The sequence below is a fragment of the Peromyscus leucopus genome, chromosome 20 (assembly GCF_004664715.2).
Source record: "Peromyscus leucopus breed LL Stock chromosome 20, UCI_PerLeu_2.1, whole genome shotgun sequence".
NCBI lineage: Eukaryota > Metazoa > Chordata > Mammalia > Rodentia > Cricetidae > Peromyscus > Peromyscus leucopus.
Genome location: NC_051080.1, coordinates 2,814,274 through 2,829,557, shown reverse-complemented (window position 1 = coordinate 2,829,557; position 15,284 = coordinate 2,814,274). Strand labels below are relative to the sequence as shown.

Here is a 15,284-nt window from a genome sequence, read left to right as displayed (position 1 = left end):
TCCCTCTCTCCCCACCTCTCTCTCTTTCTTTTGTTTGAGACAGGGTTTCTCTGTGTAGCCCTGGCTGTCCTGGAACTCACTCCGTAGACCAGACTGGCCTCGAACTCACAGAGATTCACCTGCTGGGATTAAAGTCGTGTGCCACCACTGGACAGCAAGTTGTGGTTTTCAGTGAATGCACAGGCAGTGTGGCTCAGCTGGACCGAGTGTGCTCCCCGACCATGAGGTCCTGGGTTTAACCTCCAACACCAGAAATGGGAAAACACAAACAAATAGAAATTGAATGAATGAACTAGATAGCACAAAGGAATGAAGGGATGAGAATTCCGTGTGCCAGAGAGCTTGGCAAGCAGGAGAGAGGAGAAAGACATAAGAGAATCGTTCTGGATCTTTTCTCTTTTTAACCATTAGCTTTCAACTCAACATTACTCAAGTTCAAAGCACAAACCACGAAGCCCACCTTTCACCCCTCCCTCCCAGACCACTCTGGGTTCAGCCTGTTTGGTGGGCACCATTCTGGGCAGGGCCTCCCAACCTTAGCCTGTGTTGGAACCACTCTAGGAGAACTTTGAAATCCTGTTTCGAGGGCTGTGTCCCAGATCAACACCGAAGACTGGTCCTGGTAGTTGATGTTTCTTTCCTTTTTAGATGACTTATTTATTTTTATTTTATGTGCATTGGTGTTTTGCCTGCATGTATATCTGTGTGAGGGTGATGGATCCCCTGGAACTAGAGTTACAGACAGTTTTGAGCCACCATGTGGGAGCTGGGAATTGAACCCGGGTCCTCTGGAAGAGCAGCCGGTGCTCTTAACCACTGAGAGCTGGGAATTGAACCCGGGTCCTCTGGAAGAGCAGCCGGTGCTCTTAACCACTGAGCCACCTCTCCAGCCCCCTTCCTTCTTTTCTGTAGCACCAAGTTCAAGCCCAGGTCCTCACCCGTGTGAGGCAGGCACTCTACCACTGAGCTGTGTATGCCTGCAGCCCTGTTTTTACATTTTATGTTGAGTAAGTTGCCCAGACTGGTCTTTAACTCACTCTATTGCCCAGGCTGACCTTGGCTTTGTGATTCTCCTGCCTCACCCTTCCAGCAAGCCCCCAGCCACAGTGATTTTGGTAGATACTGTCAACTGCTATCCACAATCCCCTCACTAAACTCCTCCTACAGCGTGAATGCTTAATGTTATTAATATTTAATTTTTTGCTAAACTGGTGACGCCAAACTAATGTATCGTTATTGTTCTATTTTATGGGTTTTTGTTGTTGTTGTTGTTTATTTGTTTGTTTGTTTGGTGGGTTGGTGGGTTGGTTTTGGTTTTTTTTTTTTTTAACATTCAAAACTTTTTTTTAATAACAGTAAGATCCAAGGTTAGTTTTTGTAGCCGCAGCTAGCCCTTCTGCCTCTGGCACGTTCGAACTTCTGGCCCTTGGAGCGGACATAGGGTTTGGTATGGCTGTGTGGGGTTCCTGGGGCCTTGCCAAAATGCCAGTATACCTCTCGGCCCTTCCGAGGACCAGACAGGAGCACGGTGCCACGGCCCTTGGCAGACTCCAGGGCCAGCTGGTCGAAGGTGAGGATCTTACCCCCAGCCTTGAGGATGTGACTTCGGGCGCAGCTGCTCACCCGCAGTGCACACACCTTCAGTTTAGGCACTTCGAGAATCCGCACATCATCTGTGACCGTCCCCACAACCACAGCTGTCTTGTTCTCACGGCCAGGAAGCTCCATCTTTCGGATCTTCCAGAACAGGGACAGAGGTGGCCGGTTAGTGCGACTCATAAACAGCCTTCTCAGCACAACCTGATTGAAGGTCGAGTTGGTTCGTCTGGCCAGAAACCTGTACAGCTGGACCAGCAGCCGCAGGTAGAGGTCCTGGCTCTTGGGCTCCTTGTGCCGAACCTTTCGGTCCTTGTTGTGGCGAATGTCAACACCCATGATGGTGTCTCCTGCCCGGCCAGGTCCAGAAAGACAGAACTGTGCCGGAGTGGGAGGGGAAAAGCTGGTTTTGTCTTTTTGAGGCAGAGTTTTTCTGTGTAACAGTCCTGGCTGTCCTGGAACTCACTCTGTAGACTTGAACTCACAGAGACCTGCCTGCCTAGAGGCTGGGAACCCGAGGGCAGGGCACAGCAGCCTTGGTTTCTGGTGAGACTTCTTGGCTGGGTTTGGAGACTCCTCACTGCCCTTGGCGACCTTCTCTGTGAGGTCTCAGAGCGTTCCAGCATCTCCTCCCTTCTGAGGACAGCGAACCTCTTGAATCAGGGCCGCACCTGCCCTTATCCTCTCATGGAACCTCAATAACATCTAGGGGTGCCAGGGATTGATCCCAGGACTTCTGCATGCCAGGCAAGCACTCTACTACCAGACTCCACCACTCCTGACAAACTTTGGGTTTTTATAGTGTTTCGTGGCGACATTTTTCATACATGTGCATGATTGTCCTTTGCTCATACTAGCAGCCACCGCCCCCTACCCTCTGGGTGGCCCCCAGCTTCTCCTGAAGTAGCTCCCTTTCTGTTTTCATGTCCTATATTTAAATCCAGATCCACACATAAAGAAAGCGTCCAACATTCTCCTCCCTTCTCTCCTTTCTCCCTAATTGACCCTCTGTTTTCATTTCATACATTCTTTCCCTTAATTTTTTAAAAATGTTATGTGCATTGGTGCTTTGCCTGCATATATGTCTGTGTGTAGACAGTTGTGGACTACCATGTGGGAGCTGGGAATTGGAGCTGGGCACCGAACCCGGGTCCTCTGGAAGAGCAGTCAGTGCTCTGAACTGCTGAGCCGTCTCTCCAGCCCTCGATTCATATACTCTTTATTGAATATAGATGTCACCTATGAGGAAAGACCTGATAGTGGTCCAAATCTGTCAAGCTATTTCACTTGTCAGTTGCATCCACTCTCCCGACATAATTTTATCTTTATAGCCGAGTGAAACCCCATTGTGTGTATGGACCACATTTTCTTTATCCACTCATCTGTGATGGAGATTTAGGTTGGTTCCATATCTCGGCCACTGTGAACAGTTTCCCAGTAAACACGGGTCTCTAGGCATGCTGACTCTGACACGCACCAGGAGTGATATAGCTGGGTTGTGTGAGAGTTTTAGTTTCAGGGTTTTTTTGTTTTGTTTTGTTTTTGAGGAACTCACATATTTCTTATCATAATGGCTACACTAATTTACATTCCCACCAGCTGTAAATGAGGCGACTTTACTTGTTGTTTACTTACTTTCTTTTTTCTGTTTTTTGAGACAGGGTTTCTCTGTGTAGCCCAGGCTGTCCTGGAACTCACTCTGTAGACCAGGCTGGTCTCAAACTCAGGGATCCACCTGTCTCTGCTGTTCTGACAGGGGTGAGGTGTAGTTTAGTTTGCATTTCTGATGGCTGAGAATGTAGGAACATTTTCCCAAATGTTTTTGGCCATTTGTGGCTATTCTTTTGAGAACGGCCTGTTCAATTCATTTGCCCACTTACTGATTGGTTGACTTGGGTTTTGTGTGTTTCGTTTGTTGAGTTCTTTATAGATTCGATATGTTAATCCCTCGGAGATGTGGAGCTGACAAAGCTCTTCTCCCACGCTGTGGACTGTCCTCACTGGGCTGCTTCTTCGGCTGTGTTGAATTTTTAATTTCCTGCAATCTTTCATCATCAATCTTGCAGTTACTTCCTGAGCTTTCAGAGTCCTTTGCAGAGGTCCTTGCCCATGGCTGTATCCTGAAGTGGTCGGGTTTGGTTTGGTTTTTTGATTTTTTGTGTTGAGACAACCTCACTTACTATGTAGCCCTGTTTGGCCTGTAACTCCCTCTATAACCCAGGCTGGTCTCAAACCCACAGAGATCCGCCTGCCTCTGCCTCCTGTCGTTGGGATTAAAGACATGCGCCACCATGCCTGCCGAGTACTTTTATTCCATTCCCAGCACCTGTGTTGACATGCCAGGCAGCCGGAACCCAGGTCTGGGAGCCGTAACCCAGGTCTGGGACCCTGGCACCACTCTGGATCTGCGGGTACTGTACACACACACACACACACACACACACACACACACACACACACTACAACTGTGTTTGCGTCTGTGTCCTCTAGTCCTGTTTCTGTAAAGTGCCACGCCATTTCGTCATCAGGACTCGGCACTGTAATCAGAAATGGAGACCCCCCAGCACAGCTACTTTGGCCTAGAATGGCTTTTTCACCCCCAAACTTAATTACATTATCCAACGCTCTAGTTCCAAATACAGTCACTCTGGAAGTTAGCTCCTCACATTTCAGTTGGGGGTGGGACACAATTCAGTCTACAGATATTTTTCTCAGTATATAAAAATGAATTCAAGGGGCTGGAGAGATGGCCCAGCGGTTAAGAGCACTGACTGCTCTTCCAGAGGACCTCGGTTCAATTCCCAGCACCCACATGGCAGCTCACAACTGTCTGTAATTCTAGTTCCAGGGGATTTGACACCTTCACACCAATGTATATAAAATAAGTTTTAAAAAAAAGAAATTCTAAAAATAAAAAATGAATTCAGAATAAAGGCTAAATATGAAAATAAAACTATAAGATTAAGAAAAAGAATGAAGATCTTTTGTAAGTGTAAAGTTTTTCTTGAACAAGATACTAAAACAAAAAGTATAAGGAGAATCTTTGAAGAATTTAACCATATCCAAACTCAGGCTTTCTTTCAGTAGAGGTACCATTGAATTATAGTATGGTAGACACATCTAAAAGATTTATTACCTGGGAAATTAAAAAAATTCCCAAAGTGTCAGGAGAAAAAAAGGAATAAGAACCACCCCCACCAAGCTGGCAAAGGCCAGAAGCAGGCAAATCCCGGAAGTGGTAACGAGAACGATCATCAGATGTGAGGAGAGAGACTCTAGCTTGGTGATAGCAAGAAATTCCACGTGAAATGTGGATGTCGCTGCCTAGTTCTGTGTGTCGCTTTGAGGAAAATGTGAAGCCAACAGTTTGAATCATTGGCCTGGCTGTAGAGGGAAATCACTGTGGGTAGGAACCGTGCAAAACAGAGCAACATCGCAAGGTCTGGTCCATAAGCAGGTGTGTGCCCTGAGCCCAGCGTGCCCAGAGCTAGATGGATCCAAGGTGTTCACTGGAGCATTATTTGCAAGCGGCAAGAAGCTGCCAGCAGCCTGAGCACCATGAGGGTTAATATCAATGTCACCGGCTCTAGACTCATCCAGGAGACAAGCTAAGGACATGCCTGGGAGGGGTTGTCTGAGGTACATCATTGAGGAAGGAAGATCTGTCTTCACGATGGGTGGCGTCATCTCATGTGCTGAGGTCCTGGACCAAACAAAGAGAAAACAAGCTGAGCATGAGCGTTCACCTTTCTTGGCTTCCTGCTGCAGACTCAGTGAGACCAGCTGCCTCATCGGCACCGGTGTCATCGTCCGCGTCGTCCTGCTTCCCAGACCGCTCTGTTGTGGTGGGTTGTGCCCTGGAACTGTGAGCCAAAGGGCACCTTCTTTAAGGTGTACCCACCTCGGGAAGAACGGAAAAGCTAAATGCAGTGGGTGCACACACCTGTGTGCGTGCCCAGGATTCCAGGCGGCAGGGAGTCGCGGGGAGAGCGTGAAGGCAGGACCAAGATGCTCCTGATGTCTTGTATCAAGACAGCAAAGAGTTTCCATCCATCAGACTTCTGCTAGCCGTTCACCAGCCCAGCTTTCATTATGCAACCAGACCCAGCTCAAAAATGACTGAGAAAAAGGAAGCTATGGTTAGGGGATGTGTCAGAGATGTCTGGCCTACAATCTCACGGACATCTGCTAAATACTGCATAGAATCCCACATTCACCAAATTTTACTCTGATGGTTTGGGGTAGAGCAGCCATCTTGTGACTAAGAGGAAAAGTAAGAGAATTCCAGGCAAGACCCTGGCACCATCCGATGCCTTAACCGATACCAACAGCTTGCTATTCCTGAATTTTTTATTTTTATTTATTTATTTATTTATTTATTTTGCTAAGCCACACGTGTCCGTTAGAGTGCAGTGGCAGACAGCAAGAACACACTGGCTAGTTGAAACAGAAAGGGCTGGAGACAGGCTGTAGGTCTGAAATAACTGCCAGCTTTGGCAGTCATATGACCTCTGCCTGTGATTGAGAAATCCGCAGTCAGTACTACAGGAAGCTGGTGGATCAGGAAGCTGCTCGCAGAGCCTGCCTGTGTTACCACGGTCTGTCTCAGAAAGTGGGGGTCCCCTGCTACATAGCTCTGCCCCAAATTTACCTCCATAGAACATAAGAGCCCAAATCCACAGCTCCTGGAGGCTGGCAAGTGCTGACTTAGCTTTCCAGCTTGCAGTTCAGGAGAAGGGCCACCTGCAGCTTTGGATGAAGGCTGAGTCCAGCCCAGACAGAACCCCCACTCTCCAGGCCAGCCCCAAAAATGACAGTACAAATCTATTATTACTTTAATAAGTCATATTTTACCACTTCAAATCTAATTCACTAGATTTAATACGTCATAATTTCTATAGCTCTAATTTGAAATTTCTTTTTTAAAACTTTTTTTTTTTTTCAACACAGGGTCTCTCTGGTGTAGCTTTGGTGCCTTCCCTGGAACTCACTTTGTAGCCCAGACTGACCTCGAACTCACAGAGATCCGCCTGGCTCTGCCTCCCGAGTGCTGGAATTAAAGGCGTGCGCCACCACCGCCCGGCAAGGTGTTTTGCCAGTGTGTATGCCTGTGCATGTAAGTAAACTGCAAAAACTCTGGGTTTGGTGTCCCGGGTTTTGGCACCAAATGTAAGTAAATTGATGGCTGAAACGGCGAGGAGACAGTTCAGCCCTAGAGGGCGAGGTATCCCGGACACCTCAGAGCTACTTAGGACAAGAGCTCTGCCCTGAAGGTGTCCCGGACACCTGGAGCTGTTTAGCACAGGTCTGATAGCTGAGACTGCAAAGAAACAGCCCAACCTTGGAAAGGAAGGTTTTCTGACTTCTCAGGAGAGTCAGGCCTGGAACTGCTTCAGCAAGGAAAGGTATCCTGACTCTTCGGGAAGGTCAGGATATACCTGGTATGATGGTATGATGGGGGATGGTTTCCCCGCAGGACACAGCAATCCTGCTCCTCTCCTGGAGAGCCACAATCTCTGGCTCAGTGTTACCAGCTCTTTCTCGCTCAGTCCACTATGGGACTTCCCAGCAAGGTTCTTCTATTCAGCTGTCAATGAAGGTCTTCACCCAATACTCTCTTGAGAAAGAGGTTTATTTGGGAAGGAGGAGTCCAGGAGAGTAGCTGCCTCTACCAGGGTGGAGTGAACAGCTCACAACTGACTGGGCAGGGCAGTTTATATAGGATGTCTAGGGGGCGGAGTCAACTGTGATTGGTTAGTTTATTTTCTGCCCAGGAATTGGCCAGTTTTGTGAGCAAGGGGCAGAGATGGCCCTGATTTCAGTGAAAGAATTGTGTTTCTTTCACTGGCCTTTCTTGGCCTTTTGACACTACCTCTAAGGCCAGGGCACATTTCTTTCACTGACTCTGATTCTAGGGGCCAAGAGTGTTATTTTGGTACTAGTCTCAGAGTCAGGGCATATTTCCTGGGTTTGGGGATAAAGTGTTCACTTCTCTGGCTCAGGTCCCAAACCCAGGCTGTGTTTCTTTCCCTGGTCCTGGGCCCTAGGGCCAGGATTCTAATGTCCTGCTCTGTGATTGGTTGTTTTCACGAGTCAATTGGACAGGGGCAGAGATGGCTCTGATCTGAGCTAAGTTGTGTTTCTCTCACTGGCATTATCTGAGCCATCCTTCCCTAATTCTGGGCTCCAGGGTCAGGGTGGGTTTCTCTCTCCAGCCCCTCTTCCCTACAGCACACATGTGCATGCAGTTATCTACAGAAACCAGAAGAGGCAACAGATTCCCTGACCCTGGAGTTACAGACAGCTGGGAGCTGCCCCGTGGGTGCTGGTAACTGATGCACAGTCTCCTGGAAGAGCAGCCTTGTGCTCTTAACTTCTGAGCCACCTCTCCAGCCTCTCCTGACAGTTCTTTATGTTTTGATTTCCTTGGGTAAACCCTGGAGCCCACCTCCCCATTCGTACTTATTTAACGCTCGGACCTTCTCCCACACCACGGCCGCGGCCTCTTCCCCAGATCAGCTCCACTGCAGTGGAGGGCATCTCAGGCTCAGGAGCCTCATCACGCTTCTCTTGCAAAACCGCTTCTAAGAGCAGCTGACGTCCCACGATGGAGGTGATACTGACTGATGAGCCCAGGTTAGGTCCACTCCACTGTGGGCCTGGAGAAGCTGCCGCCAGCCAAGTCTAGTGGGATCTTAGGGCAGGGATGGGGCACCCCCTCCAGGCCCCCAATCCCTTCCTAACCCGCTTGACCCAGCTCAGCGCCGACGTGTTTATGGCAGTTTTCTGCAGGCCCAGCCATCTGTCACCTGCCTCACTTCCTGGTGATAGTCCCTCGGTTATGCCACAGAAGGACTGCTGGGTTTTGGGAGGTGCTGGGGTGCTCTGAGCCACAGGCCTGTCTGCTGTGATGGTCTTTTGGAGGCCCTAGAACCCCAGGTAAGGTTGGGGGAGGGGAAATGATAACCCCTATCGTGAGCCTCCTTGGGAAACTGACCTACAGTAAGACGCATTGGCTGCCTGTCTTGTGTCTGGGGAAGGGGTGGGGGGGGGGCAGGGGGAGACAGGTGCAGCTGCAGGAACATCTGTCCAGGATCACGGATCGCAGGAGACACTGTTCCTCTACATTCTGTCACAGCTGCCAGCTGACTGGAGAGGGACTCACCTTTCTGCCCCAGACTGGAAGCAGAGGAGCCACCACTGACCTGGGAAGGGTTGGACATGTCTGAGGCACTGTCCTGCCCCAGCAACGAGACCCCTACCCCTGGTTGTCACCTGAAGACCCTGTACTGGGCCTGTGTCCACAATGACCCCGATGAGCTCCAAGCCAGGCTGGATGTCGGGGTCTCCCCAGAGGAGGTTTCCCAAGTGGACAGCAATGGGAGGGTGAGATACCCCAGGGCTCAGCGGGGCAGCTGGGGACGGGTCAGGCCCCACCCTCAGCATCCTGGTCTGGCTCTCCAGAGAGTTCCAGAAGCTGTTCCCACTCTAGACGGCTGAGAACCGTCTTCATGGGAGTTGGGACAGGCTCTGAGAATGTGCAGATGTAGAGGGCAAAGGTGGTAGTGGTGGTGAGGGGCTTCCTAAGGAGAGCTTAGTGGAAAGTGGGGGTCCGAGCTGCCCTGTCCCCAGACAGGCCTCATGGTGGCATGCTACCGCGGCTTTGGTGCCATTGTGGTTCTGCTCAGCTGCTGTCCTTTCCTGGATGTGAACCAGCAGGACAAAGATGGAAACACAGCCCTCATGCTGGCCGCTCAAGCAGGTGCAAGACACAAAACCCCTATCCCCTCCCCCCAGCACCCCCCAACCTCACCCCTGCTCTCAGCCATCAGGGCCACAACCCCAAACTTTGCACAGGGGTCTCTCTGGGCAGGCTTCATCACCCTGGGGATCCTGGGGATCCTGGGGATCCCAGCCTTGTTGTCCTGTCTCGGCAGGTCACACATCCCTGGTGACTGTCCTGCTCAACTACTTTGCTGGCCTGGACCTGGAGCGCAGGGACCAGCGGGGACTCACGGCTCTGATGAAGGCTGCCATCCGTGACCGCTCTGAGTGTGTGGTGGCCCTCCTCATGGCGGGTGTGTGGCGCCACTTCCTCCTCTACCACCCCACTAGACACCACTTAGCCGCCGCCGCCGCAGGAGAGGAGGGGGGGGTGGAACACAGATGGAGGCCAGCTTCGCGGAGGAGGGGCGTGCGATCACCTTTCCACGGTGTGCGAAGCCCGGCTGCCAGCCGTGACTCTTTATGGAGGTCCCAGCTAAAGAGCGCATTCATAAGATGGGGAAAGGTGGGGGGCGGTGCGGCGGCACCTTCAACCAGAATCCTGAGTTCTAGTCCCGGCCTTGCCCTCGCCTGAGACCCAGGCGGAGAAACAAGGCCACAGCAAGGTGAAGGCTGCCCCATGGGGCGGCGGCAGTGAGGACTGACTCCAGTTCAGGAGGAAGTGGCGGGCCCCTGTGGAGCTGTGGGACCCTTATTATCCCCCCCCCAGGTGGCTGTCGACGCCCTCTGCTGGTCTCTCTGAGGAATCCCGGTCTCCAGCTTTTCCCTTCCCAACCCCCATGGGTTTGGTGGGGAAGGAAGGGCACCCCTTGTCTTTCTCCTTTCAGAGTGACTGTGTCTCTCTGGCTCCAGAGAGAAAGGAATGATAATGAAGAAATAAAGTGGGAGGGGGAAGTGGCAGGACCCCCGCCCCCCAGCAGCTGTGGCTTGAGCAGCCGGTGATCCACTCTCCCCAGGCCCTATGAGCCTGTTGGAGACCGCACCGGCTCTCTGCAAGTCCCTCCGGGTCCTGTCTCTTACATGGAAGGCTGAAGCCCTGGGCTTCCAGTCTGGGAGATGTTTTGAATCCAGCCCAAACCAGCCTTGCTGCTGCAGAATGCGCCCATGTGCAAACCACGGCTCCCTGACTCATCCCTGTCACACTGACCCACTTGCAGGTGCTGACCTGAGCTCCGTGGATCCCGTCCGGGGCAAGACAGCCTTGGAGTGGGCTGTTCTGACGGACAGCTTTGACACCGTGCGGAAGATCCGGCAGCTGCTGAGGCGACCCCAGGCAGAGCAGCTCAGCCTGCAGTACCAGCCAGAGTGGCCAGCCTTGGCCCAGCTCGTGGCCCGGGCCCAGGCCCAGGCTGCCCCATCCCTCTTAGAAAAGCTGCAAGCTACCCTGAGCCTCTCTTTTGCTGAGTCTCCGCAGGAAGGGGGTGTTCTGGACCACTTTGTGACGGTCACCACCAGCTTGGCCAGCCCCTTCCTCACCACGGCCTGCCACACACTGTGCCCCGATCACCCACCCATGCTGGGCACTCGAGGCAAGTCAGTGCCTGAGCTTTTGGGCACCGCCCCTCCCCCTCCCCCAGCACCCCACCCTCCTCTGGCTGTCCCTGTCCCCCAGGTCTTCGTCCCCTACCAGAGCCCTCGGAGTGTGCTCTCCCAGTGGTTACAGTCCAGGGACAGTGCAGGTGCCAGGTCCCAAATCCCCAAGATCCTCCTCTCCAAGGCGCCCTCTTCCCCTACCCAGTACGAAGAGTTGATACTCAGGCCTGCAGGGCAGCGAAGTCTGGCTCTTCCTCTCTGGAGATACCAGGAGAGGAAGAAGCAGGAAGACGAAGCTAAGAACCATGGGGAGGTGGGCTAGGCCAAGCTAGAGGCGAGTAAGACACGTTCCCGTCTGGGGCTTCTTCTGCTTCCCAGCTGCCTCTGCCCTGAGGAACCTGCTTCCACTGACGGTACAAGGTTGCCCACAGTAGTGTCTGCAGGAGGGAACAGGACTAACCCAGTGTCTGCCGGCAGGGGATCAGCTACAGTGATGTGGTGGTAATACCCATACGCTGGATTCTGTGTAGTCTATCATAAAGCAGGGGAAAGCAAGGGTCTCACACGGAATCTATCTTCCAGTTGTACCAAGCAGATAACCAAGGGTAGAAAAGCATGCGGGCATGGCATTTGTCAGAGAACGTCTCCCTCAGGTAACCACGTTTGTCAGGACATCTTTATCCTCAACTTTGTGAGATTTAGAATCACACAAAAGAGATGCCTCTGGGTGCCCATAGAGGCTTAACTGAGAAGGAGAGGACCACCTGAACTTGAAGAGCACCATCCAACGAACTGGGGCCCCAGACTGAATGAAAAGAAGGACCCCAGCACGGCGTCCCCTCTGTTACCTGACTGCAGACGCCACGTGGCCTGCCGCCTCCGGCTCCCGCTGCTGTGCCTCCACCTCGTGGACTGAACCGGAGCAGTAATTAATGCAGATTACCACGGACATGTCATGAGTACCGAAAGCTATGTAAGGACTTAGAAAGTGGGGCAGCAGGATGGATCCAAGGAGGAAATGGAGGACTGTGGAGCAAGGGGTGCGGAAAGAAGATTGCAAAGTTAGAAGAAAAGAAGTTCCCAACCACAGGAAAACCTGAACTGTTTTTACTTTTTTGCCAAACAAAAATGATTTGGGGGCTGGAGAAGACAGATCAGATTAGAGCCCTGGCTGCTCCTGCAGAGGACCCAGGTTTGGATCCCAGCACCCAGCTGAAGGGGGTCTGATGCCCTATTTTGATTTCCTTGGGCACCGGGCACTCGCTTGGTGCCTGGTGCTACATGCAGACAAAACACCTATACACATAGAGTAAAATTACATTTTAAAAAGAAAGGATCCAAGAATAATAATTATGTGCTGTTTGTCAATCTTCTAGTGCTTGACCTGTTACTTTGTAAAGTCTGGGCCTTGGTGAGTAGAAAATAGGGTGTTTGCCTAACATAGAACGCAGATCTGTAGCTCCAGCTACTCAGGAGGCTGAGACAGGAGGATCACTGGAGTTTGAGACCAGTCTGGGCAACACACAGACCCTACCTAAAGAAAGAGGGAGGGAGGGAGGGAGGGAGGGAGGGAGGGAAGGAGGGAGGGAGGGAGGGGGAGGAAAAACAGCCATAATAAGTATGTCAAGAGAAGTTACCTCCTAGGTGACCCATAGGTGGGGTTCTTAGCCAATGATCTGAAATATCTTTGAAGGGACACTTGGTAACTTTGTGGGGCTTTGTTTGCAAGTTTGGGGGGTTTCTCCAACACATTTCCTGCAGAAGTGCACTTGTATGCTCCTGATAACTACAGCAACTGCACGTACAATGCCTACTGCATACATAATGCATAGGTAAGGTGCCTACTGTATACATGCATACATTTGACCTTCTCAATGATCCTGCAAACTCCAAGTTTAAGGACACCTGGCTCAGAATTTACAGACTGCCTGGGCTCCACAGTTAGAAACTGGCAGAGCCCGCTGGCCATGGTCTCCACAGCAGGGCACTGGCTCATACTGTCTCCTCTGGAGCATCCCAACAAGGAAGCAGGTATTTTCTCTAGAAAAGAGCTTAGATGCTGGCCAGGGAGCAGCAGCCAGGCAAATGTTTCACTGTCTTTTGATTAAGTCAAATAACAAAAGCTTTGCATTATGGTTGGGCATGGTGGCACATGATTAATCCCAGCAGAGGCAGGCAGATCTCGGAGTTTGAAGCCTGCCTGGTCTACATGATGAGTCCCAGGCCCTGCCTCATTAAAAACAAAAACAAAAAGACCCTGCACTTTTAGATTTACAGAAAAGTTAGGACAGTAGTGCAGAGACCCCTCAGATTTCTCTGCTATTTGTGTGTTGCAGTGAGCTCACCATTGTGATTAACTCGAGTCCACACCTGATTCACACTTCCTTACCTTTCACCCAGTTTCCTCTCTGCCACAGGGTCCCTTGGGATCCTACAAGACATTCCTTGTTTTTGACCATCGGACAGCTTTGAGTATTGATGCCAGTAATCCTCTTCCTCCCCTCCCCTCCTCTCCCCTCCCCTCCCTCCTTCCCTTCTCTCCCTTCCCCTCTCCTGTCCTCTTCCTCCCCTCCCCTCCCCTCCCTTCCCCTCTCCTGTCCTCTTCCTCCCCTCCCCTCCTCTCCCTCCTTCTCCTCTCCTGTCCTCTTCCTCCCCTCCCCTCCTCTCCTCTTCTCCGCTCCCATTTTGCTCTATAGCCCAAGGCTGATGTTTTTCTTAGGTCTAGCCTGGAGCTCTGGGTTTGGGGTTTTCAGGAGGAAGATCATGTAGAGAGGTCAAGTTCTCATCAGCTGACGTGTCCCTTGTTGGTGCCGATCAGTTGGCTGAGGTACCGTCCAGTTTCTCCTGTGAACTTAACGCTTTCCTCACTTTCCGCCCTCTCTGAAGGGAGGCGCTTGTAGGAAGTCCACAGCCGGCAGGCAAGAGTCACACCCCAGCTCCTGGGAGGACCAGTGTCAACCTTGACACCAATGCTTTGGTTATGCACAGAGAATTTTGACATTTTAATCATTAATACATTTTTCATTACAAAAATTATTCTGCTCTTTGAATAGGAACACACACACACACACACACACACACACACACACACACACACACGCATGCACAAATAACTAGCAAAGTCGAGTCCCTTTCTCTCAGGGTGCTCTGAAGCAGCTGCAGAGGGCTGCGGGCTAACGCTGCTGTCCCGCCCCTGGGACCCTGCCGGCAGCACTCGCTCTTGCTTCAGGACTCACACCTGTGGCATGGAGCCGTGGAGAAAGGGTTCTGCAAACTGTAAAGCGCTGTCGGGAGGGCGGGTATTAAAGAATCGAGCTTGACTGAGCTGCTTCTGGGTCTCCAGGGTGGATATAGACTCCTTTTCCTCCTCATCCAGTACTGAAATCACAGCACGTGATGCCAGCCTCGGCAGGGGCCAGCGGAGCAACCGTATCTACAGCCTAGGAAGCCATTGGTGGCCAAGTGCTGCAGCCTGAGGTTTGGGACCCTGGGCAAGTTAGGTAACCCTCCTGAACCACACAGCTCTCATATGTAGACAGAAACAAGAATAACGATCTTGGGGGATTGACACATGGCTCAGTAGTTAAGAGCACTGGATGCTTTTCCAGAGGACCCAGGTTCAAGTCCCAGCACCCACATGACAGCTCACGACTGTCTGTTCTAGCCCCAGGGGATCTGATACCCTCTTCTGGTTCTGTGGGCACCAGGCACACAGGTAGTATGGATATACATGCAGACAAAGCAGCCATATACATATGAGAGGGGGGGAGGGAGAGAGGGAGAGAGGAGAGAGAGAGAGAGAGAGAGAGAGAGAGAGAGAGAGAGAGAGAGAGGGAGAGAGAGAGAGAGAGAGGCAGAAGGCCTCTGTGAGGAATGCATAGGAACAGGGCATGGAGCTCCACACCTGGCCATCCTTGACCTTTACAGCCCTCCTACCTTACGCCGGAGGAGACCACAGCTGTGAAGGTTAAGTGAATGGCGAGTGTCTCCAGCTGACCAGTGGTGAACGGAGCTAAAGCTCGAGCCTGTGTGACGTCAAAACCTGCCCACAGCCGCACGCACCTCTGCCCACAGCCGCACGCACCTCTGCCCACAGCTGGCCTCCTCTGCCCACAGCCGGCCTCCTCTGACCCTTGACCCTGCCCTCCCACCTGCTCAGGGGTCACCCTAGGCGTGTCCTGTCTGAGCTGGATCTGGACAGTGGTTTCTGCAGAGGGCGCTCCCCTCTGACCCCCTCCCCACAATGGCCCCTGCAATCTCTGACCGTCTCCAGGGTGAATGGGTCCTAGGCCCTCCACCAAAAAGTTCTTGGCTCTTGAGTGCTCATGACTCCAGCCTGCCTGTATCCCTTCATGCAGAGTGGAAAGAAG

The 15,284-nt window shown here is 51.9% G+C and overlaps 2 protein-coding genes across 2 annotated transcripts; one reads left to right on the top strand and one right to left on the bottom strand.

Annotated features, from left to right (window-relative positions):
* Positions 1–1,314: 1,314 nt before the first annotated feature.
* LOC114696587 (60S ribosomal protein L18-like) lies at positions 1,315–1,991 on the bottom strand. The gene has a single exon (XM_037197272.1). It carries the CDS (start codon positions 1,933–1,935, stop codon positions 1,369–1,371), a length of 567 nt encoding a protein of 188 aa, XP_037053167.1. The 5' UTR covers positions 1,936–1,991; the 3' UTR covers positions 1,315–1,368.
* A 5,937-nt stretch (positions 1,992–7,928) lies between these two features.
* Ankrd33 (ankyrin repeat domain 33) lies at positions 7,929–12,089 on the top strand. The gene is made up of 5 exons (XM_037197353.1): positions 7,929–8,535; positions 8,735–8,982; positions 9,229–9,358; positions 9,534–9,674; positions 10,539–12,089. Exons 2-5 carry the CDS (start codon positions 8,818–8,820, stop codon positions 11,234–11,236), a joined length of 1,134 nt encoding a protein of 377 aa, XP_037053248.1. The 5' UTR covers positions 7,929–8,535; positions 8,735–8,817; the 3' UTR covers positions 11,237–12,089.
* The last annotated feature ends 3,195 nt before the right edge of the window (positions 12,090–15,284 follow it).

What these genes read in the sequence shown, in the direction of transcription:
- LOC114696587 (XM_037197272.1), bottom strand. Translation starts at nt 1,935, where the DNA reads ATGGGTGTTGACATTCGCCACAACAAGGACCGAAAGGTTCGGCACAAG.
- Ankrd33 (XM_037197353.1), top strand. Translation starts at nt 8,818, where the DNA reads ATGTCTGAGGCACTGTCCTGCCCCAGCAACGAGACCCCTACCCCTGGT. An exon ending in AAGTGGACAGCAATGGGAGG is followed by an intron (nt 8,983 to 9,228) that starts GTGAGATACCCC and finishes CCCTGTCCCCAG; the next exon opens with ACAGGCCTCATGGTGGCATG. An exon ending in CATGCTGGCCGCTCAAGCAG is followed by an intron (nt 9,359 to 9,533) that starts GTGCAAGACACA and finishes CTGTCTCGGCAG; the next exon opens with GTCACACATCCCTGGTGACT.